The 24,998-nt window shown below is 45.6% G+C and overlaps 1 protein-coding gene across 3 annotated transcripts in view; it reads right to left on the reverse strand.

The window, feature by feature from the left end:
* Positions 1 to 8,452: 8,452 nt before the first annotated feature.
* chl1b (cell adhesion molecule L1-like b) overlaps positions 8,453 to 24,998 on the reverse strand; it is a 56,306-nt gene continuing 39,760 nt past the window's right edge. For 2 of the 3 annotated variants that reach the window (XM_086117512.1, XM_086117513.1), the window contains 12 exons: positions 24,227 to 24,328; positions 23,747 to 23,944; positions 23,468 to 23,538; positions 22,657 to 22,879; positions 21,106 to 21,141; positions 20,740 to 20,855; positions 20,329 to 20,533; positions 20,070 to 20,192; positions 18,638 to 18,817; positions 13,016 to 13,147; positions 12,271 to 12,343; positions 8,453 to 10,091 (listed from right to left, as the gene is read on the reverse strand). In XM_086117512.1, the coding sequence (XP_085973638.1) occupies positions 9,887 to 10,091; positions 12,271 to 12,343; positions 13,016 to 13,147; positions 18,638 to 18,817; positions 20,070 to 20,192; positions 20,329 to 20,533; positions 20,740 to 20,855; positions 21,106 to 21,141; positions 22,657 to 22,879; positions 23,468 to 23,538; positions 23,747 to 23,944; positions 24,227 to 24,328 (1,664 nt within the window). In that variant the 3' untranslated portion in view covers positions 8,453 to 9,886. The remainder of the gene's footprint in view (positions 10,092 to 12,270; positions 12,344 to 13,015; positions 13,148 to 18,637; positions 18,818 to 20,069; positions 20,193 to 20,328; positions 20,534 to 20,739; positions 20,856 to 21,105; positions 21,142 to 22,656; positions 22,880 to 23,467; positions 23,539 to 23,746; positions 23,945 to 24,226; positions 24,329 to 24,998) is intronic. The other variant, XM_086117515.1, reaches the window with a different exon arrangement.

Raw genomic sequence — 24,998 nt, forward strand, 5'->3', positions numbered from 1 at the left:
TGGTGAAAAAAAATTCAAGTGTGGATACTTTGGGGCGGACGCTTCTGAAATCAGCCATGGGGGTGCTCTTGGGCTTTTGCAATGACAATTTCGAATGAGGCACCGAGTTTCCTCCTACTCAGCGGGAGAAACAATTCAGAAGACGGGCAGGATTCCGAAATCCTTTTTTTATAGCCACACTTTTCGACCAGGATCCGATCTGACCTGTTTGCGACATGAGAGACACCCGAGCCCGGCTGTGTCATTTATGAGCCGCCTCAACAAATTGCTTGATGTGGCGGGGCAGGCGAGAGCCTTTCACTTTTGGCTGATGAAGCTGCGAGGACAGCCTTCTCGAGCTTTTTTTTTTTTTCCCTCCTAGAAATGATCCCATGAACTTGCTTTATTTCAACAGACACCCTTTCCGGATCACGTCCAATCAGTTGACTTTGACATACGGTCGGTCGGTGGACTCCATTCAAGTCGTTGAAAAAAGGTTGGTGGAATTTCAAACCTTTTTTGGGGATGTTGACTTTAACACCGTAGGGTACTGTACTGCGGGTGCAATTACCATCTTAATAATAGATCTATATATTTTAAAATTTGGCAGAGGAAGGGGCGGTGGCTCCACTGTAGCTGTGGCCGCTGCGGTTCTAGCCTGAGCAAATTATCGACGTGTCTGTTGTAGCTTCTGTTGGAACCTCAAGTCTCGCTTTTGTTCTTATTAAGTCTCTGGAAACGTATTTGCGTGTTAAAACAACATCCATTTTTCCATCTAATTGTCTCTGTGGGGAGAAGGGTCGCCATGTGTGTCGAAAAAGCGGGCAACAAACATCCTGCCAGAGACGAATGACGAAGCAGTTGTTACCGGAGCAAAACAATATGAAACCAGGGAGAAAAAAAAAACCTTGTAACACTTTTTTTTTTTTTTAACCTGAAAGCCCTTGAAAATTTCATTCAGCATGGAGCGTCGGCGACAACATGCATTTTTTTGCAGGTCCGACCATCAGGTGATGCCCCAAATTCAAAGTTGTGGAGAGGAGAATCCAGCTTCTATTTATTGCTTTGAAAAGGGAAGCTCTTCAGTCAGGGGTGTGCGAGTCAAAGAAGGCAGTGGGGTGGTTCGTTCCCCGCTGGAAAATTGCCACCCCCGCAATGTTGCCGAGGAATCTCCAGCAAGCGACTAAAAATACACACCGGGGGGGATGAAACGTTTCTGTCTGCGTTCCCGTCTGAAGCGCAGACATTTTTCCTCACGCCGTGTTCCAATATGGTCACTTAAGCGTGCGCCTCAGTCAACATTCCTGTTGTGATAAAGACACAACACTTAGCCATGTGCATATTATGCAAAGACGAAAGCGCCACTGTCTAAAGATAAAAGCTGCCAGGGAAATGGATGATTGCAGAAGCACTTAAGGCTGCTTTCAAATGAGAAACTGACAAGAGCGACGGCAATTCTAAATAAGAACGGAAAATAATAGCATCTAATTTTGCTTCGGGTTCAACCCTGATTTGCCTCTTCTGTCTCTCGCCGTCTTCTTCATCTTCCGCTCAAGCTATTGCTAAGTCTTCCTCTTCTTTGGTCTTCCTCTTTGCCTCCGACCTGGCCGTTCCATAAGCAGCCTCCTTCTCGTAGCGATCTCCCCACTGTCTAGAGCATAGGTGTCAAACTCAGGTCCCGGAGGGCCGCTGCCCTGCATGTTTTCCAAGTCTCCCTGTTGCACCACACCTGATTCAAATGAACAGGTTCAATGTCGGGCTTGCACAGAGCTTGCTGATGATCTGATCATTTGAATCAGGTGTGTTGCAACAGGGAGACTTGGAAAACATGCAGGGCAGCGGCCCTCCAGGACCTGAGTTTGACACCTATGGTCTAGAGTCTAGACCTTGTCTTTGTTTTTTTTTTTTTTGTTTTTGTTGTTGGGTGGGCCCTGTGATCGAGTGGCTCGCGCGTCGACCTCACAGTGCAGAGGTCGTGGGTTCAATCTGGTCTTCCTGTGTGGAGTTTGTATGTTCTCCCCGTGCCTGCGTGGGTTTTCTTCAGGTACTCCGGTTTTCTCCCACATTCCAAAAATAATGCACGGCAGGCTGACTCGATATTTTCCCTAGGTGTGAATGTGAGCGCGGATGGTTGTTCGTCTCGTGTGCCCTGCCATTGGCTGGCAACCGGTTCAGGGTGTCGCCCGCCTACTGCCCGGAGACGGCTGGGATAGGCTCCAGAACCACCGCAAAACTCGTGATGATAGATCGGATCAGAAAATGGATGGATGGATGCATGTTTGTTGTTGTGTGAGTCCTTTTGGCTCCATGTACAGAACTTTGTCGACAGCGGTGGTTGTTTTAAAGTGCTCTCGAAATCCAGCTGAGTTGAGGACATTGAAACGGAGCCATTCAAAGATGCGGTGGGGTGGAGAGTGTGCATGGGACGGACTGATGTCCCGTGTTTAATTGGCTCAACCTGCCCCCCCCCCCCCCCCCCCGCATCTGATCGCATGCAGAAACACGGGCAGATGAAATAGAAGCAAGATACATGCCTAGCTGGTGAATCGGGGATGACAGAGGTGGGAAGACCGCAGCTCATTAACAGCAGCCGCTTGGACTGCTCCCAGGACTCAGCCAAGGGAGTAAGAGCCAACTCGCTCTATTACCGAGGAAGAGAGACACTTCTAAGGGGCATGACCATCTGGAACACGCGTTCACAAGCTTTTCCTAAACTGCATTTGAATGGGAGGCAGAGCCCAGACTCTTCAAGCGGGTTGACAATTAGGTGACACAGAACTCGATTGGTGTTGACATGAATGGGCAAAAACGCTCCCGGAATGGATGAAACAAATAGGTCTGAAAGATGGTTGCAGATACTCTTTCAACCGGTGAACTGTTTTTTTTTTGTTTTTTTTTTCATCAAAACAAAGGCAAAAAAACACGGCAAGGTCTTCTTCCTCCTGTCAGTCAGCCTTGCGGAAATGTCAAAATGTAGTCCCCGGTGTTGAGATGACATTCGTCAAAGGACAAATGGCAAGGTATGAAAAATTGATATACGGCAGGAAATAGACTCTTGGTCCAATATAGTCACGCTGACCGTGTGACATGTGCAGTAGGAATCCAAATGATAGCCGAATGAATTATTCACTCAACTGCCACGCGCTATCGGAAGCCACAAAGTTTGCCTTGTTTAAGGAAAACATCCAGAACAAAACTAATGAGAACATGCGCACAGAATAATGACGAGCCCCGAGGCTGATCTGCTTTTGCTTTTTTTGGTTCTAATTATAAATGCGAGATAGACAGCTGCACGTGCCGATTGTTGATTTTTGGTTGAATTCATAACAATACAACAAAACAGCAGCAAAGTCTGATGAAAAAAAAAAGTTGAGTACCACTGCGCAACCGTGCTGGCTTCCATCCTCAAGGCAGATACGTCGACGGCAATCAAAGAACGACAGAAGGCGTTACATTTCAAATAACCCAGGGTGCATTATCGGCACTTATTTACAGTGTAAGCGCTGCTCATTAATTTTTAAACGAGCCCTTAAAGTCTGTCTGACGGGCAAAGTTGGCAAGCAAAAGCAAAAGAATGAACTGCTGTTGTTGTTGTTTTTTGTTTTTTTTTTCCACTCACAATGTGAAATCTAGTAATGGCGCTGAGCAAAGTGCTCGCAAATGCATTATTAATGAACCAATGTCGTAATATGTAAAGGTCAAGGCCGCCGTCTCAACACAAGAGTCGTTTTTCATACGAGGGCGTCGCTCCGTTCGGCGCATGACGATCACGGTGGAGATGAAATGAATGTTGACTTAGAAAGAGCTGCACAAACTGCCGAGACAGCTGTCTTGTCACAGCAGAGACTTTGGTGTACGGAACAGCTTGTGGACCTAAAGCCGATGCCACGACGGTGAAAGAAAATCACGTCAGTGTCATTTCGTCATCCGCGGATTCCGCGCCCGCGTCAGGCGGATTACATGCTCGGCAACATCCTCGCTCCTCTCGGTGGAAGTGATGTTGTGACAAAGTACACCTGACTGCTTTCTTGAGGTTGTTTTTTTTTTTTTTTTCCTGCTTTGTAATCACATTACCCATGCACGTCTCGTTAATTGCCCGCATTGCTCAGTGGCCTCCGGCTCCCGCTGTCGCAGTCCTCCGGCGACCGCGTGCCAAAGCAAGACCTCGAAACAAAGTAGCGGCTGCAGTTAAAATGATGGCCCGCTGAGCAGTCACAAATCATTGATGAGGGTTAGACGATTTCAAACTGAGAATTCTCCGTGGGTATTTCAGACTCATAAATCAAGTTTGGTTTCAAAGCTCGCAGTAACATTCAAACTATTTTATTGCATTGGGACGGTGGACAAACACTTTACTCAACTCAACTGTAATCCTGGAAACACTCACTGCCGTATACAAAGTGCTGAACATCGAGCGAAAATAATTATAAAACAATACACTAATAACAAAGACAGTAGAAAGCACCCCAAAAAAAAAAGTCAAACTGAAACTCAAGTGTCACGCTGAGCCAAAAGCCAGACAATAAAAATGAATTTAAAGACAAGTTTTGAAGATGGGCAGACAGGGGGCTTGCCGGACGTTCAGAGGGAGCCAGTAAAGGGATGCCACAGTAGGAGTGACGCGCTCCCTCTTACGAGTGAGTACCCGTTAAGAAGTGAGCAGCGGCATTCTGGACCAACTGGAGATGCTTCATGGAGGATTGGCTGACCCCAAAATAAAGTGCATGACAGTCATCCAGCCGGGATGTTGAGATCAATTTATTTTAATTCCAACACATGATGCTTTTGTATTTTCATTTAATGTTGACGGTTTACCTTCTTCAGTCAACTTCTGCGGGGGCATCATTCAAAATCGGGTATTTTCTTGCAGAATTATAGAGAAATATTCCTCGAAGGACTGGGGAAGATGGGTGTGAGAACGTCGTCGGCCAACTTCGGCGACTTTGGCTTCAGCATCTTCGCCATGTTGTGCCAAATATTGAAAATCCGCCGCACACGGAGACAGCAAAGGCTTTCAGAAAAAGGAACTCGTTTGCCCCTCGACCTTCGCTGCCATGGCCGCATAGAGACGATCAAAGCATGCTTGAAGATGGTCGACAATTTTGGAGGCTCACGAATGACCAACAGTGCTGAGTGTTAGTGATAGCTAAGTATCAATCACTCCAAGCCCCCCCCCCCCCCACACCCCCCGACACCCCCGCGCTCCACCCCTGTAACATTACACAAGCTAAAATGACCCACACAGTGAATTATTGATGATGCTGTCTATTCCAAATGTGTATTTAATACACTTTGTATACAATTATTGACACACTTTCACTGCTGCAACCTTACATTTTTGGTCCCAGGATCATTTTCAGGGCCGCAATGATTGATTGTGACTGAGATTATAAAAGAGGCCTCAATGACCCGAAAGAGAGATTTTTTTTTACATCTGCATGCAGAAACCCTTGCACCCATGGCACATGTCCGGAGTAGTCCCGGGACTTATCTGTGCGGGGCAGCAGAGTGCCACAGGGCATCCAGGTTGCCAGAAAAGAAGCTCGGTTAAACGTTTGCTTATGTGGTAAACTTTTCTTGCTTTATTTACATGAATGAAACTGACTGCACATCTTTTTTATTTTTTGTCATATAAAGAAATGTACACAAATTTGACCACTGAAGCTATTCTGTAGATCCTGTATTTGTGAGCAATCTCATTGTTTGTAACCTAAACTCTGCTCTACTCGGTAAATAGTCTGTGCATCCATAACGGAAAGAATGGTTAACAAACCGACACTGAGCACATTGCATGGAACTTCTGAAATTGGAGCTCTGCTATTTTAGCATGGAAAAAAAAAGCCTCATGTTTGTGGTTGAATAGTCACGAAGAGCCAAAAACATGATAAATACAATATACGTAGATCTCCCTCTTCCAGTTGCTACGATGAATTTTTTTTTTTTAATCATAATCTGACTCTCCAGAGACGCTCTAATTAACCTAATTTCATTCAACCCGCAAGCAGTGATTATCTACTTAACGCACCCGTTTCACAGGCACTTAATAAAACCATTATTTTGTTTTATGCCTCATCTTTGGGCAATACGGCGGCTATGCATACAATTAAATGTTATTCTTCCAGAAATGTTTTGTTGTGTATTTCTGTTTGGTTCTTCTCATAACAGAGCTGGGAGAATCCAGGTGGGGGGGGGGGGGGGGGGGGGGGACTTAAAAAAAACAAAAAACAAAAGGCTTCTGCTCATTTCTAAAGTCAGTGACCTGCAAGCGCCACATTTCTAAGACGGCATCAGAGGGAATTGGTGCTCCCTGCACTGGGATCAATTTTCTTCACGTGCCGCATTTGGTTTCACAAATGTAACCCTCAAGTTTTTATTTGGAGAAAGTCTCCAGGATCATTATACTCCCTCGTTTCAGTCAAACATCTTTTTCCTGTCTCAGTGGCGCAAATAGTGAGGCATGACAATCATCCAGCAAGAGAGCATCCGATTCCAATCATCCATCCATCCGTCTTCTGATCCGCTTATCCCCACAAGTGTCGCAGGGGGTGCCGGAGCCTATCCCATCCGTCTTCGGGCAGTAGGCGGGGGACACCCTGAACCGGTTGCCAGCCAATCGCAGGGCACACAGATACAAACAACCATCTGCGCTCACACTCACGCCTAGGGACAATTTCGAGCGTTCAATCAGCCTGCCGTTGTGCATGTTGTTGGAATGTGGGAGGAAACCGGAGTACCCGGAGAAAACCCACGCAGGCCCGGGGAGAACATGCAAACTCCACACACCTCTGCACTCTGAGGTTGACGCGCTAACCACTGGACCACCGGGCTGGCCCGATTCCAATCAAATGAAAACATAATTCGACACAGTAGTTAAAGGGTGACAATTCATGGAAAATTGCTTGTACGCAACCAGTTGGGCCAAAAGTAAGTACAAGCCGCATACTTGACATTTCCGTTTGGAAAAATACCTTCTTCAATCATCCAATTTTTGGGTGTAGTTCCAACTCATCTTGGTTACAGATGGGCAGGAGACAATCCCGTGTCGACTTTTTGACACTTGGTTTTGCAAGAAAATAATTGCAAGAATAATTATGACAGGGCTACTTATGATTATTTGCTTCCCATTAGAAGTCCCCTGACGAGCAACTTGATTACAAATTTGGTTGGTGCAATCTTCAATGAAATTCCAGCATGTGAGACATTTTTAGAGTGACACCCAGCCCTTGGACTAACGCGGAAGCAGATGACATGAAATGACCCCAACTAAAATGAAGCCTTCGCTTTGTGCTCAATTGAACATCCTTTGTAATTGGAAGCGTGCCTGCTTTCAGAAGGCTCGTGCTGACGCCCCACAAAAAATGCACAGCGGTACAAAATTACCATTTAAATGAGAAGCTGTTGTGTATTCTTTCATTTGTTTTTTTGTTTTTTTTGTACAAACATCATTATCAACCACCATGTCAGGCATAAAATTACAATGTGATGATTTTGGCTCAAATTATAATGAGAACGTAAATGATATGAGCCAATTTTCTTGCTGTTTTCTGTCATTGAACTTTTTATGTATTTTGTATGCTCAACTCTTATGGTGCCGTTCAACAATTTTTGGTTGGACTTGTCTAATTTGCTTACATTTTTTTTGTTTTTCAGGGCGTCCCCTTCGTTTCAATACGCCCTTTGATTTGTGCTCGCCTGTTACGTGTTCCTTTCGCCGAATCAATCTGATTTTGTACAATTGGTATTTTGAGTCTGCTTATCGGGAGTCCATTTGAGGACGACGCCGTATTCCAAACACAAGCATCCGTCAATGCGGGAAGAGTTACGATGAGCGTGCCGTTGCATCTGGCACAAATGCGACAGCGGCAGATTGTGTCGTTCCATGAAATTGCAAGGCGGAGGAGCAATGATGACAATTTTGACACCAAGCCAACAATCCGGATCGCTAGTCTTAGTCACACCTCGAGACTGGCAACGTATTTACTCAGTCGTTCATCTATTGCGGCGTGGTCCTCGTCAACGTCTTTCAGACCAAAACACGGTTTGTTTTTCTCTTCACCTGCCAGCGGTTATCATGTCCTGACCGACTGGTCGCCCGAAGCACTCTGACAATATTATATTTTGAGTCGGAATTGTTTGCATGTACAGTAAAACACGTCAAGCAAAAGTGTCCCTTACCGACAACCGAAGGCTGCGTTGTTGCAGTTTCGCGGCTTGGCTATCTTGGGGAGATGTGACTTGTGAAGTGAGAGGCTAGCGAAAGTCCATTGCCTCCTGTCAATCATCCGACTTGATTACAGTTCACACGTTCTGGTTCAGTGCCGTGCTGAGTCCGTCGCTTTGATTTCGCGTGATTGTTTTGACCAAAGCCAAAGGTTACAACAACTCAAAGATGTCCTGCCGTAGTCCATAATGTTTCTGTCACAAAGGAAATATTAACAATCATCATCCATTTAAAAATAATCAGCTCAATGGATGCCAGTTTTGTCTCGTTTATTATACGTACATAGCTGCAGAAAGGGGGCTTATTTTTAATCCACGCTCTCATCTTCTGATACTTATGGGGGTAGCAATGTATCAGAACAGAGATGAGTCAACAGGCAAACAATTTGAAAAATGTAAGAAAAGGCAATTTAATACATCAAAAAACACAAATTAATCCTCCGAACATGCAAAATGGCATTCATTTTTTTTTTTGTTCTTTTATAAAACAACGCAGCAACTATAGTGCTAGACTCAAAATGAAATAACAATGGAGGCGTCAAATGCAACAAAGTGTCTCCTTTCGTCAACACATTTTCTTAATATTTTTCGAAACCCTGAAATGATGTCATTTGCACAAAAATACATGTTCCGATTTGGAAATGACCTATTCTATACATTCATCGTGTGACATTTTGTAAACTGGGCTGTTATAGCAAACAAACGATCATGAGCAGAGTCCCCATGAGACAAAATGACAACATTTTTACTTCTAACACCAAGAGACTCGGGACTCAAAAATATTTATGATGTCCAGCAAAATATCTCTGGAAAATAAGTTAATAAGTAACCTTTACAGGCAGACCATATTTTGAATATAGCTTATAAAGAAAAAGAAAAAACCCCACTGCTCTTACAAAAGAATACATTTGAACTGAAAAAGTGTTCATCAAAACAACACTCTTTTACGACTAAATGCATCGCAATGTTATTACTCTGCGCACAAATTGAGCCAATACGCAAAAGTGCCATCAGAATCACGGCACATGCGTATGGGCCCCATATGCCTTCGGTGGGCCCATGTGCATGTCGAAGCAGAATTCATTGACAAGACGTCTTGTGGCTGCTGTGCTCGAATTTGCATTAACTCCGCCCCTATTTCCTCGATAAACAGGCATCCATTTGACGTCATGCTTTTTATTATTATTTTTTTTTTGTTGGTGTTGTTTTTAAAGCTGGTCCTTCACTATTTGTGCGTATGCATCGGGTGAGCGGATCCAAGATTATTCACAAGTACGCACAAGTAGGCCCTAATAACAGATTTGCCATTTAAATGTGCGTGTGCACGAATTCCGCAGAAATTTGGGCAGATGCATTGTAAGTCACTGGCCCATGGAGGGTAAAGTTCCCGCAGGGAGCTGAGTTTAGTGTAGATCCCATCACAATAATTAAAAACTAGGCCTCGACATTTTATTGTAGTCATGATAATGATAAAAAGACACTCTTCACATACAGTATAATAAACACAATATATATACATATAAATGAGAGCGAGAGAGAGAAATAATATACACACCTGTGCTTTTGCATTTGCCACGAAACGTGTGCTCCGCATCACTATTGCGCATGTTGGCTTGCATTGGTCCCCGCTGAGCAGGTTTTAATGAAAAGAGTGTGCACGCTGGAAGATGGATGCAAGTTGGGCTGCTCACGCCAGGCTCTGAGCGGTGGCTTTGATCTCAGATGACATCCTCTTCTCCTTACGGCCCGCGTACTCGCCTATAAAGGAGCCGTCTTCGTTGAAGTGAGTGTCTTCTTCCGCATAGTCTACCAGGCTGTCCCCGCTGTCCCCCGCTTTGATCTCTTTGCTCAGGGAGCGCTGGCTGCCTTTTAGTGGCTTCTCATCGTTGTCACTGTCGAAGAAGCACACCGTAGTTACATCTCCGCCACGGGGGGCTTCATATTTACCGAGGAAAGGCTTCCAGTGGTTACAGTTTCAGATTGTCTGGAGATAATTTATTATGCTGTGCCCATTAGTGTGTATTCTCTCCTAAGAATAAAAATTGAATGAATCGAAATGTGGAAATAAGAATTTAAAATTATTGATCTGAAATTATTGATTGCTTTATTATGGAAGCATGGAACTGCCAATGTGGATAAAACCTTTGACTCTGTCTCCCTCTCTCGATACACCTAGCCAGCTATCCATCTATCTAGCTAGCCGGCAATCCATCTCTCTAGTTAGCTATCTATAGAATGTTGGAAAAAACACTACTTACAAAAGCAAAGGCGAAGCAATAATTTAAGGACTTACCTGTACATAAAATTTCTCATGCAATTTAAGCGTGAACTCATGAAGTGAAACGCATGGCACACAGACACTTTTTGCTCTCTGCATTTTTGCTTTGTAGATACCACAGATTGGCAAATTGCAGTCTACTACGACCATTGCAGGGGTAGCCCATCATGAGTTGGATCACTCCAGGATTAATGAAACGTGCAGAAATAATACTGCCCTAGAGAAGAGCTACTTTCAAACACTGATTGCTTTCAGCTTCCTGCTGTGTACTGGCCAGTCAGTGCCCAGTGCCATCAGAATAGGAAATGGCAGCATTTCAACACTGCAAGGGCTCCCTTCAGAAAGCAATGTCTAAAACTAAAAAAAAAAAAGTGCACACTACACCGTAGGCGCTTTGTGACTTTTTTTTTTTTTTTTGTAGTTTGAGGAAGTGTTGGCATAATTAATGCCCTTTTGCGTGTGTATAGCAAAAACTGGGGAAGGTACTTTTTGTACAACAGCCTTGTTTCCACCAAGCAGAGCCAACTTAGCCACAATTTATTGAGCTCGACACTGCCAATCCACTTCTTGTGCATTCAAGTAAAAAAAAAAAAAAAAACCTAATTGTTGCTGTATTTTTTTCCACTGCAGCCATCCCAAAAACAAGTGGTTACTTGTCATATTATAGCGTGTTCACAGCCACGATATTGTGAGCAAACCCGGTAATCGTTACTGCCATTTGCGATGCGGGAGCTTGCTTTAGCTTTAAGTTATCTTAATAAGGAAAGAGGAAGCTTGTCGGCAGGAAAAGTATCATTGGCCAGACAGGCAAATGGCAGGCCGCTGAATGTGTGGATGTGTAAAAGTGAACTGCTTCATCCAAGCAGCAAGTTTAAAAGCAACTTGGAGCAATTCGATTGGAATACGAGGTGACTGTTTGGACTGTATTAACCGGAGAACAGATTCATTTAAAAAAAAAACATTTGGAAGGAAAAATAGGAGCTGCCCAAGTCATCCAGATGAATGGAGCTAACAGCAGGCAGCCTGCACAACCTGCATCTAAAGTGCAGTAAGCGAGTCATCATATGTACTGTATATCCCATCACAAATCACCCAATGCATTTTATTTATTTATTCATTTTGCTGCTGACGCCACATAGCATGGCGCCAAATTACATGCGTGCGTGTAAATTGACATAAATTGGCTCGGCTTACTGTGTCACCTTGCACTCCGGTATTACACAGGTCCGATGCTCTGTGCTATTCATATTGCTACGATAGCTATGACAACACACAATACAGATCCACGTTCGGCGTGGCAGTGGCAAGCTGAAATGAACTCTACGGGGTTGGTGCAAACATGGCTTGAGGATGAATTGAGGGATGGCATCCTCCATTCTGCGGTATAACGCTCATATATTCAGAATGCAGTCAGAATTCCTCCCTCAAGCTTTGTCTTCAGAAACATCAAACAGTAAGCTGCTGTTGTTGTTGTTGTTTTTTTCATGTAATTCTTTCCAAGCTCTCATTGGTCACAAACTGCCTTGTGTGTAACGATAGACGATAGCTAGATGCAACTACTACTGCAACCCAACTGATGTGCAAACAGCTCACAATGCTACGGCTGCTTATCACGTACGTTCCAATTCCCCGGCAACATCAAATTTCTTCCGCGGAAGAAGTATGAGGCTCCGTGTCAGCCTCCCGAGTGTTACGTTCTCTTTGCAGCAATAGGGGAGACATAAAGAGCAGCACTGAGATAGGAGGAAAGAGACGACGCAAGTGTCAAGCGCTGCTTTGAGGGTGTCGCTTACCTGTATTCGCAGAATGTGTCGTCATTCATACCCTGGGACTCCACGTCTGGATGAAGGTCCTCCTTTTCCTTTACTGCTCGCAAAATGAACAGATGATATCAAACATACGGTATGCTCGAGAGAGCTGCGAATGAAATCCATCGTCTCACCACGCGCTTTTACAAGATACGCTCGAACGCTTGAAGGCAAGTCAGATAGAGATGTTCTTTGGGTGTTCTTTGTTAATGTCGATGTAACATTTTCAACAAAGTGGTTGACATCGTACGCAGGGGCCGCTCCACAAATAATACCGATTTGAGACAGTAATAATGGGAATTTAATGAGAAACAAAGAAGTGAGCTGTGTAGCCCTTTTGTTTTCATGACGGGCGAATGCTACCCTGACAACGACCTGATGGCCATTAGCTGTGAATAATAAAGGCAATTACGGACTCTCGACATCCCAGTAGAAGAAGACCAAAAAAAAAGGGAGATAACCATAAAGCCTGTGTCATCATTAGCTGCACACGAACAACATGTGCGAGTATTTGCATCTTGTCCCGCTGTGGGCTCTACGTTGGTGGGAAAGCTGCAGGAAGAATCTGAGTGTGTAAAATATCGCTGCCTTCAAATGCAGGAGATTTCCTATCACCACGCAACTTGTTCTACAGAAATAAGATACTGTATTTCTTTCTGCATTTACTTCCACGCTTATCGGCAATAATGGAAGGTGTGATTCGCAAGTGGCCGCGTGCGCTTGCACATACCTGAATATTTTCCTCCTTTATTCCTGTTGACAAAACAGGCGATCAGCACAATGAGGGTGAGCAGAGCAATGGCGCACAGCAGGCCAATAAACCAGCCCTGGTTAGATATTCCTCCGTGGATGCTGGCGAGACCTGAGGAGAAGAATACTTCAGTGACTTTGAGACGCCTTAACCTTTTTATCGGACGGCTTGATTGAATGTTTACATTGACAGAGCCTATCCGATGCACAAGCAGTAGTCCGGTGATGGAAACAAATCCAATATTAATATTAAACAGCTAATTCGCCTGTCTAATTAATCAAGTTTGGCAGACTATACAAATGGAATTCCTTGATCCGCGCCGCCAGACTAAATCCTTCAGAAAATGGAGGCCCACGCTCTGCAAGGACACACCTGCAGTCAGTTCAAAAGGGGAGGTTGTTTCAATGACCTGAATTTTTTTTTCTCTGGAATCTTTGGTTTGTACACATCCAGGAACTTAGGCCGGTGCATCAGCCAGCAGAAGTGCCTTTGAAGAAGAGCAGCAAACATGTCAGAGTAATAACCCCAGTCTGACAAATGCCCGAGACGCTTACAGTGATAGTCATCCCTTGCTATAACACGGTTCACCTTTCACGGCTTCGCAGAGTACCCGCAGAAAATCCACGCAGGCTCGGGCAGAACATGCAAACTCCACACAGGAAGGCCGGGGCCCGAAATCGAATCCTGCACCGCTGCACTGTGAGGCCGACGTGCAAACCAGTCGCCCATCGAAATAAAATGACTACGTCGCGGATTTCACTTCTCACGGGTTCTTTTTGGAACGTAACCCCCGCGATAAATGAGGGATTACTCCACTCAAATTTCTCTTGGCTTTGGTGCAACACTGCCGCTCTAAAGCAGAAATGTGGACTTTCTTCGCGACATACAGGAACATATCTTGCAAACATGGCATTTGCGTCAAGTTTGTCGGTTGGGGAGCACAGCATAAGGGTGCGTTCACACCCGGAGCCGCTTTTTTTTCGGTGTAAATCAGCAGTGTGTCATCATCGCGTCCGTGTCTCCCCCGAGTCAAGTCATCGTCGCCTAGCAAAGAATGTCAGCCAATAAATTAGCACACGTAAAACCCCAAATGGAGCAAAATTATTCCGTAAATAACTTCAGGACCGCATCTTACAGGCTACAATACACCAGCAAAGAGCCAAGTGCACTTCAAAAGCACAACTGGAGCGCATCGTCCTCATTTGTCCAAGAAGACATGCTGCTAGCAGACAACCATGTGGGCTGCTAACTGCAAAACCAAAGACAAACCAGACTTTGATTCAAATCACTAAACCCGGGGTGGGCAATTCATGAAACCACATGAAAGAGTGGAACACTTGCAGGGGGCCGAGCCAACGTGCTAACCTCAGCTTTGTGTGGATTGTTTTTAATTTATTTATAAAAAGCAGTTTTTACAAAAAGTCTGGGTCCAAAATAGTGTTGTTGTGTGTGGCTCAGGTATTTATTGTTGGAATTAAGAAACGCACATTGCAACAAAGTTATTAAAATGACATCTTTACCCCTTTAGCTCTTTAGCAGAGATTTGTGTCAGTCAGGACTCCCAAATCAAGAGAAATGCGGCAAGTATAATATTGACAATGACGTATAATGCCAGTGACCAGTGACTAGTGATGACTTAGAATACACCCAAGATGTACGGCAATGTAAATGAAACTTGAGATTTGTGTACCGTATTATCAGGCCAACTTTTGGACCTATTACCTCCACTGTGCAGGAAATAAGAATGTTGCTAACATTAGTGCAAATGACAAGAATAGTTCTAGTCTCTTTTGTGGGGGAAAAAGCTAAATATCATGAAAACGCTTCCTAAGTTGGCCACACTTCACACACGACTGATGGCCGCGTCAAACTACACAACGTTTTGGTCGTTCATGACGCCGTGCTGTCAGACTACCACATAAATAAATAAACATCATTCTGTTCTGTGTCACACTACAAGTCCGGCACCGACCAGACCCCCCCCGCGTCTGTCAAAATTCAGTCCATCAACGCAGGTCTGTCGGATGAGGCGCTACAAGCAGCTGTCAAAGTCACGTTGAGGCATTATGTGCATGCGTGTTGTTTCTATGTTCAGAAAAGGAGAAAAAAAACTGGACCTATTCCTAAATGGTGGGGAGAGGGCGGCATGGACGGTCAATTCTCCAAAAAGAATTCCGAATTTGTTTCATGGCACTGCGTTTGCTCATCAGCTCCTAGCTTTGCAGTTAGCAAACGTAGCATGTGTTGAAATGCTACGCATACTTTCCAATATTTCCCCCGTTGTCACTTTTAAACTACTGTACACAACATGGAGATTGTGTGCGTCACATCCTGTCTCTTGTCATGAGGAGGAGAGAACCGATCAAAGACGATCCCAAAAATTTTGACATGTCAGGCTTTCGACATCGTGGTCATGAAACGTCGGGCAGTCCATGACATACTTTCCATAATTTTGTCATTGTCGGTCAAAACATATTAATAGTGACCCCGCAGTGATGTTATATTTGTACTAGTGGAAATATAGGTTTGGAAAAATAGATCTCAGCACAGAGAGTGCTGGGCAAACAGAAAATAGATGAGCTGGATCTGCTGCTGTTCAATACAACTACACGCGTGCTTCGAAGGTATGAGCAGGTTACCAGGTACTTTTTAATCAATTTAGTTGCGCATTTGCATGCTGAAATTCAGACGTTGGCCTTTTGCAAGTCAACCGGGGAGGAACAGCATCCAATAATGTAGTGAATGATGTGCATCATTAGTATGCCTTGACAGCAGCTGTCTGAGCAAGTCGACATCAATCCACTTCATTTCCCCGTGGCAAACATGCAAATCTTCTGTCGTGCCTTCAGCTTGGGTGCTTTATTTACTCAGGTGATAATCCAGCACACATGGACACCTGCGTCCGTGTTGCCCATCCCAACCAGTGCAAGTGACACTCTTTGACTAATGTTGATGGATTAGTCTGCGACAATGGCCCTTCCAATCATTGGACCTGCACAATGAATTTGACTAAGATCAAACCCTGAACTAAAAATATCCTCAGGCCGTCTCCTCTGTGTGTGTGTGTGTGTGTGTGTGTGTTTCAGGTTGCGATAAACACGCTGGAGAAAGCAGCTGTGCAGACAACAGGGAGTTGCCCTATGAGATGCAGCAGCAAAGTCAAAGGGGACTTATAGAAAAGGTGACGCCACCAAATGTTCTGATCCGACGACTCTCAACAGCTCCCGTGTAGCCATTTATCGCACGGGCCTATAAATATCACTCTTGCCCGTATGCGCTCACAAATCCCTAGCACGCCCCCGTGGACATTCCTCCTCATTTTCTCTCCGCTCAGAAAACCTGTTGTCTCAACACAGTACTGCCGCTTAGCCGGTCAGGTGACTGTTGGGTCAATACACCACCGTGTCGAGCGGGGACCAAGGCCCAACAAATCAATCACTGACAATTAGATGCGTTTGTCCCATTCAGACGACGGCACTCTCCAGCTACGCCGTCTGGCTAGAATATAGATCGCGTGTCTTTGAATCACCGTGGTGCAGCAGGGGAATGAAAACTCTATTAAAACCGACTGATCAGTTGGCGGCGTGGCTTCTAACTTACGAACGGCAACAAATCTTGCAGAGGAACTCGTTAACGTGCCGACGTTTGGAAATTATTCAGAAATCGCTTTTAGCGAAGACAACAAAAGTCAATTAGTAATTCGGCGCTGCAAATTGCTTGGACAAAACTTTTGTAATTTAAAAAAAAAATCCCCTTATGGCTTTGGTGCTTTATTGTGTCAGTATGTGTTGAGGTTCTACCTATGGAGGACTGAGTGGATTTGGTCATAAGGGGCTTGCGAGTGCTTGGAGATGAGGGAGAAGCTGATTTGCCTGAAAAGAAGCATAGACCTTGAGTTTATTCATTCATTATTCAATTTCGAGTGTTGGCATGCGTGTTTTTTGAACTGCTCAATAGCTTCGAACTAGACGAGTGACTAATCAGCTACAGGGTGAGAAGGAATTTGAATTCTGCATGTCGTATTCTTTGTTGAGTTTGGTCGGACCCCCCCCCCCCCCCCCCCCCCACTCATTGTGCACCTTGGAGGGTCTTACAAGTTTGTGTATCACTGGAGACAACAAGGGTAGTGTTAGCATGTATATACAGTACATAAGAGAATGAATCATCCTTTCGACCGCTAAATATCCATCCATCCATTTTTTCATCCGCTTTTTCCTCATGAGCGTCGTGGGCGTCAAGGTGTGCCCTACGATTGTCTGGCAACCAGTTCAGGCTACTTTCCGGAGACGGCCGGGATAGGCTCGAGCGCACTTGCGACCCTCATGAGGAGAAAGTCTTTCAGATAATGGATGGATGGGTGGAATAAAAACTTGTCAAATAAGGCGTAGGGGTACTTTGCTGACGTTCAGAACCATCAAAGTTCTGGATTTCTGCCAGAGCGGTGTGTGATTGTACGCGTATGTGTGAAATGGCCAGGCATCTACGCCGCTCTACATAGCGGGGCCATCGGCAGGAGGGAGAGTGGGAGCTGTCGGGGCGGAAACAGAAATGAAAGAAAGAATACAAAAGGGACAAGCAAATGCGTCGCTAAGCAGGCGTTCAAAAAACATTAAACATTGCATGATCAAAGGTTCTGCTTGAAGCAAAGCACTTATGCGCAGCATGACAGCGAGTAGACAACAACAACACCACCACCAAAAAAATAAAAAAAACGGTGCACTCTCACAAGGCGCTAGCCAATGATGAACTTACACTTTTAATACTTACTGTAATTATTACACGTGCGGTGATGTAAAGAATTGAAACATAATACAGACAAAGAGAAGTCTTGTGATCACCTTGAACATTCAAACAAATATTCACAGACACGGAGACAATGATGCAGTTTTTTTCTCTTGGCGGGATTTGCAGCCAAAGAACAAAAACTTTCACGACGGCAAAGCGATAGGAAATTAAAAGCGGCGCCCAGTCATCGCGAATGCCCGCCATCTGTTGGTCTTGAAAGTGAAACATGCTTCTGTTTCATTTCCTCTGTAATTGTTCACCCCCGCAGTCGAGTCCGCGGATTGCCTTCGCGAGAGGTGCGCCACGTAATGCTCGGCAAATGATATGTCACGACAAAGAGACAATTACATGCTACAAGCCGGATCATTATTGCGGACTTACCCGGCGTCTCTTTCATGATTGCACAATTCATTATCTGAACCTTCAGTTACTCCCCGCTCAAAGCAATTTTCTTTCTTTGCTGATTGTCTCATAACTTGCACTTTCCTTCCAATCAATAAGCGTTTGCTCTGGCAGTGACAAATGAAAAGCCACGGTGCAGACGTATTAAATTGTTTGTCCACAAATATAACTTACGGGGACAAAAGAAAAGCTTGGCTGCCCAGTAGCTTTTCCAGTGAGCAAACAACCCTCCCCCCTCCCCCACCCCCTCCCTAAAAAAAATTCTTTGTTGCGCGCCTCACTGAACCCGGATTATACTGAACCAATTCCGTGCCATACCTCTAATGTGGTTGTTGCCTCTTAATGTAACACCAACACACAAGCAGCGCATTCGATCCAGTTGCAACGGCGTCGTCGCTTCCCACTCGGACTTACTTGCTTCAAGGGTGGTGGTGCTCTCCTCGCTGATAACGGGCCCGCAGCCCACCGTGGTGCAGGAACGCAGGTGGAACTTGTATTTACTTAAAGGCTCCAAGTCCCGCAGGGTCCACTTGGTCGTGGCGGGTTTGCTGATGTCGATGGTCCGCAGTTGCCCGACTTCCTCTGTGTCGTTAACTACAGTCCACGATAAGTTGACAAAACGAACACACAAAAAACACGTGACTCTTGCAGAATTGCCCCAGAGATCATAAGAATGCTCCACCTTAAAATGATGAAAATGCTCTTTTTATTGAAGTACCTTTAAGCGCTGCAGAGTACGTTTCACAACCAAGTTCTATTGGTAGAATGTATCCGGTAAAAATGACTTGACATCTCAATGTTTTATAAGTGTGTTTCACTTTTTTTATTTTTTTATTTTGGTCCAATGATCAAAATTCCACCGTGAACACAAAATGAACTCGTCTTTCCATCCGAACCGGGATATCAAACTAAAAGTGTGATCACAGTTTCCAATTAAATGACATATCAGGCAGATCTGGAAGCGATTTGATATGACGATCAGAATTCTCTGGGCGATATCCATTCGACTCCGTTGCGTCTCCCGTGTCGGCGATTTTGTTACGGCGGAGCTGCCAGTGAAACGTGTGAGATGCAAAGGCTGACACGTGGGTGGGTGGAGCCTCGTGACGGCCGCTCCTTAGCTGGAAAGTTCACGTGTGCCACTCACGATACCTTGGCAGCTGGCTGCAGTATTTGCCGACATTTTGCACGCGGCTCGCTTCAAGGGGACTTCAACATAGTGTCACACCTCGATGAGCTCACCGGCTTGATCGCTGAGGCACATTGAAAGTGTCCTCCCCCGAAATAGGCTGTGGCATTTGGCCCTCTTCCCCAGCTGCCAAATCCAACTCAATTAGCGAGGAAATGTGGCGACAAGATGAGGCTGGAAGTTACTCCCGAGCTTTACTTTTACTTGTGTTTGAGGACAGCAGTGTGTGTCTACGTGTTCACATCCTGTTGGAATTGTGAGCGGTCTCGGCGACGCCCCCCCGCCAACGGCGCGAGGTCGGTCAAACGGAACCCGAGCCAACTGTGACATCGTGGCCTCGCTCCGCACGAGTGATTTCGCAGACATCACCCGGACGTCAAGCCGACATGTTTTCCGATCGACACTTTGTGACGTCATTCCGACCTCAGTCCCATTCACGGGGCACGGCGATTTCCGTTTTTGCGTTGGGCCCTAGTGTGACACGCCGTTTGCCAAAATGCCGCATTGGTTATGTGTATTCAATTGCTTCCTTCCTTAAAAAATGCAAACAGGCCAAGGATGTTAACATTATTAATCATCGAAGGGGGAAATTCAATATTTTCTCGTTGTGAGATTATATCTGGGTCACTTATGATGAGGAAGAAAGCGGGTACGTACTCAGCTGATACTCTAAGAGATATCCTGTCAGAATGCCATTGGGCTCCGCTGGTGGGGCCCAAGCCAGAGAGACGGTGTGCCTCTGTGTTTCTGTCACCTTGAAAACTGGATTTTTCTCAGGGACTGCGGGGGGTAAAAAAAAAAGTCATCAACACGGTAAGCAGTTGACACCAAAATGTTCCTTTTGTTTTTTGTTTGCTATTGTGGGGTGACAAGTTCTCAATGGCTGTACTTCATGTTGTTTTTCCACAGTCCTTACCGCCCTCCGGGGTCTTGAAGTTGACAGGATGGCTGCCAGGCCCGTTGCCGCGACCGTTGAAGGTCATGACAATGAGACTGTACTCGGAGAAGGGCTGGAGTCTGGGCACGATGGCGTGGTTGCGGTCGCCAGGTAACGTCAACGTGTGTTTGTCTCCGTGGCTTTTTTTCAAATCCAACAAACTGCGCAAACGCCACCAGTTGATCTGGACACATGGAAAGAGACGCTCGGTGCCACGCCGAAAAATATCCGACAACACAACCTCGTTACGGGAGGCGCACGGAAGTAAATTGTGCCGGGGAAGATGTGTAAGGTACAGCGGAAGAGAGAGAGAGAGAGCGAGCGCCAACCGTTTAGAGCGGGTCAGGGTCATTCCTTTTCAACTGTGGCTGAAAACAAGTGAAGTATTACCCTGTAGCCTCCCAGATGCCCGTGCAACTTGTCCTTGTTTACACGGGTCCAGCTGACCTTGACCACTGAGCTGTTCATCACCAACACGGCCACATCGTCCGGCGCGGCGGACGGAACTGCAAAAGCAAACGCAGGAGAAAATTATAACACGGACGTCAGAAGACGAGAGCTACACACGGAGAGCTCTCGCGACCAGATCCGATTGACATTTGAACAGCTTCATCACAAATGAAGATCAGATAACTCGGGGATGGATATATCGAGGGGGGGGGGGGAACACCCAACTACGGGGATGGAGGAGCTCTACAGTCAGCCACACAAATGTCTCGCTAACATAAAATGTGCATTTATCTTCTGTCTCATGACCTGTGTTGGTCTCCTGGAGGCAAGTCCAAAAGAGAGCTGAACACACAAAATAGAGGCGGTTGCTTGTCTTCGCAAAACACAAAAGAACAAAATGTTCCAAGCCAGGCGGCCCGGTAGTCCAGTGGTTAGCACGTCGGCTTCACAGTGCAGAGGTACCGGGTTCGATTCCAGCTCCGGCCTCCCTGTGTGGAGTTTGCATGTTCTCCCCGGGCCTGCGTGGGTTTTCTCCGGGTGCTCCGGTTTCCTCCCACATTCCAAAAACATGCATGTCAGGCTGATTGGACGCTCTAAATTGTCCCTAGGTGTGAGTGTGGGCATGGATGGTTGTTCGTCTCTGTGGGCCCTGCGATTGGCTGGCAACTGATTCAGGGTGTCCCCCGCCTACTGCCCGGAGCTGGCTGGGATAGGCTCCAGCACCCCCCGCGACCCTAGTGAGGATCAAGCGGTTCGGAAAATGGATGGATGGATGTTCCAAGCCAAACTCAAACGTTTCACTAAAACGTGACTGAATTGCTGAATACGAGCGCATGAAAATGACTTACTCAAGGCGAAGTGAAAGGACTCATTCAGATATAAATCTTCCCCTTTTGTGTCCTTTCTTTTGATATTAAAACAATAGATCACAAAACACACTGGCTATGCGAAAATTAACCGTTCAATATCTAGAAAGCATATGCGCCGATGGCAGGGGGGGGGGGGGATGGCTCTCAGAGGGTACAAATTGATTTAAATGTAAAGTTAGATTTCGAGCAACTTCTCCCATTAAAAAAATAAAATAAAACAATTCTAAAAATGCTAGTTTGGGCCCCTCTGTTGTAACCTCCCAAGAGAGAATTTGTGTTGCACAACCGGTGTTGAGCTTCAATTGTAACGTTTTGACAGAATCATGCAATCCTAAACATTTGAAGTCATTTACACAAAAGGTTTTGTGTACGAACGTAGCGATGAACACGCATGCAAACGAATTCAAATGACATTTTGACTTGTTATTCCAAATGGCGGCTCCGATCCAGCTGATTTTTGGCAAGAGGTGGGGGAAATCCTGGGCTGGTTGCCAGTCAATCACACGGCACACGTAACCCAACACCTGTTCACATCTACGGGCAGTTTAGAGTGTTCGATTCATTTATTCATGCGGACTATCACGAGAAAAGAATGCGGGCGCATAACTTTGTATGATATGTGGTCGTTTTGGTCAAGATCTTATTTTCAGCCTTATTGAAGTCCCCTGTTCTCGAGTAACCATTGAGAGTCATGCTAATTTCTGGAAAATTCACAATCATATCCCTCAGTGTAAATGCGGGCTCTTTGTTTACATTTGCTGCAAGGCGGGAGATAATAAAAGCTGCCGCCCGCAGCTCTTTGAAACGGAACAGGGAAAAACAGCACGAATAACCGACAACCAAAACTCGGCGAAAGCCAAACATCCTCCAACATTCGCGATTCGCCCGCAAGCAGCGCCTCCACATTAGATACCGCCCGCCGGCTGTAAAGATGATCAAAGTAATTCGAGCAAGTTTCCAACCCAAGATGAAAAGAGCGAATACGCACAATCTTCGCCGGAGTAGCCGGTCATCACGTTTGGCTCGGGGCCCCAACCCTGATTGTTCCTGGCTTGGATCTTGATCTCGTAGGGCACAAAAGTGGGCGCGTTTGTCACCGCAAACGAGTGTCTCTTCACGATGTGTTCCTTCCAATCCTCCTCCAAGTCCTGCCGCCTGTAGCTCACTTTGTACTCAAGACCTGGCCCGTTGTGTTCGATCGGCAACAAGGGCTAAATCAAAAGAAAAAGAAAGAGAGAGAAGAGCAAAACAATGAGGGTTGCCATTTGAACTCGGCTTCCCTTCTCGTGTAAAATGTGTATTTCTCTTCCCCAATGTCACTCCTTCCTTTTCGCAAAAAAAGAAAAGTCAGTGCTTGGAGCGCTCGCAGTGTGTTATCTTGCCATCTATTAAAACAACGGGCTGAGTATCCTGCTCGAGCGGGGGCTTTTCTCAAACGTTGGATCCGGCTCGAACATAATGCAACCTATCTCTGAATAGAGGACATTCTGCCAGAAATACAAAGAGACACGAGAAGCCACAAAGGAACGTCACGAACAAAAAAAGGGGGGGGGGGGGCGCTCATCAGTCCAAGATTCAGAAAAGGCGAGATTTGTCTCGCCGCAATAAAATCTGAATATGAACCTTCTCTTTCTCTCGGACAGCTTTCGCTGGATCCTCATTCAAACGAAGATCAAAGCCAAATAATTGAAAATGATTCATCTTCCCCAAACTTAAAACGTCGCAGATGTGAGTTATTCGCACAACTAGATTGTCTGCAGGGTAATAATACAACCCTCCCGCCCCTGCTCTTTTCTTACCTCCCAGTTGATATCCATTTCATGCGGCAAATGACCTTCGATTTTGATATTTTCCGGGTTCTTGTCAGGGGCTGCGGAAAAGAGCGAGTAACGATTTTCTCAGAATTGTGAGTGTGAAAGAAATCTCAAGTGAAATACAAAGTAGGCACACAAAGGAGCCGATTTTCAACAGGAGTGGAATCAATTGGGTGTTTGAATGTTGGCAGCTTTTCGTGGCCCCGGGCTCCTTAATCCAAAAGTATAAAGTCGACTTAACAACACACGGCGGGCATGTCGGACCTGTCGGAGGGGTTTTGTATCTCTCCGTGGGCTGGCTGGGAGGACCCCTCCCGACACCGTTAACCCCGACCACACGGAAACGGTAGTCGACGTGACCGTGTAGTTTGAGGACGGACGAAGCGTGATTGCCAGGTACCCTGAGCAGCTCCTTCCAATTTCCAGGCTCCCACTGGCTCTCCTCGTATTGAATAATAAACTCTGTGGAAAGGCGGAGAGAGACAATCAGCCCCGAAGCGTTTCCGGCTCTCGCCAAAAAAAAAAAAAAAAAATTCAGATTCAACCACAGGCTGTGCGGCGCTCTCCTGGCCTCCTGCTCTGGGCTTGTGTGTTCCACAGATGCACTGATCACAATTGACGCTTTGGTGGATCAATAATTGACACGCGCTAAAATAGACTTGTGCTAAACACGAACAACGCACTTGAACTAAACTGGAACAGAAAACGATGCATGTCACACTCGCGCACGGCTTTTCCTTTTACCTGTGCTCGAGCTGTTGTGATCGTCCCCTGGGGTCCATTTCAGTTTGACACTTTTGGTCTTGTGTTCTGACAGGACCAAGTGCTCCGGTGCATCAGGGACATCTGAAAACCATCACGTGAGTTTCGGAGAGGAGGGGGCGGCGGGGGCAGAGACATGGACGGATCACAGACGCATCGATCTGAGCGGGAACCAAGGCCAAGGCATCCATTTTCAATCAAATTATCCTGACAGTGAGCAGATGTGGAATGGCCTGCGTCACTAAAATGCCTTGCGGTGCTGTCAAAACGACACTGGCAACAGTTTTGGTTGAATTCATTTGATTTGAGTAGGCTAAGTGGCTCCACGCAATAAAATCATCTGGATTCAGATACTTTTTTTTAAGTCAACGAGTAGTCGATTTAAAAATGTATCTGGATCCAGGTGACTTTATTTTGTGCAACGACTTGACAAAATCAAAGTGAGTCAACTCCACAAAAACGTGTTTAAGTCTAGAATTTACTCAATTTGATATCCTCAAGTTGCTGCACAAATAAAGTCATCTGGATCCAGATACATTTTCTTTACGTCGATGAATAGTCGATTTATAAATGTATTTGGATTCAGATGACTTTGTGCGACGACTTGTCAAAATCGAATGGAGTAATTCAACAAAAAACTTGGGTCAGTGTAGAATAGACTCAATTTCATTCTGTGAGTTGGCTGCACGAAATAAAATCCAGATACGGTGCACTTTTTGAAGTCTGCCAAAAAGTGAAAAAAAAAATGGAGTCA

Source organism: Hippocampus guttulatus, chromosome 8 (assembly GCF_054856545.1).
Source record: "Hippocampus guttulatus isolate MCC_2025c chromosome 8, RoL_Hgut_1.0, whole genome shotgun sequence".
In the NCBI taxonomy this organism is placed as follows: Eukaryota; Metazoa; Chordata; class Actinopteri; order Syngnathiformes; family Syngnathidae; genus Hippocampus; species Hippocampus guttulatus.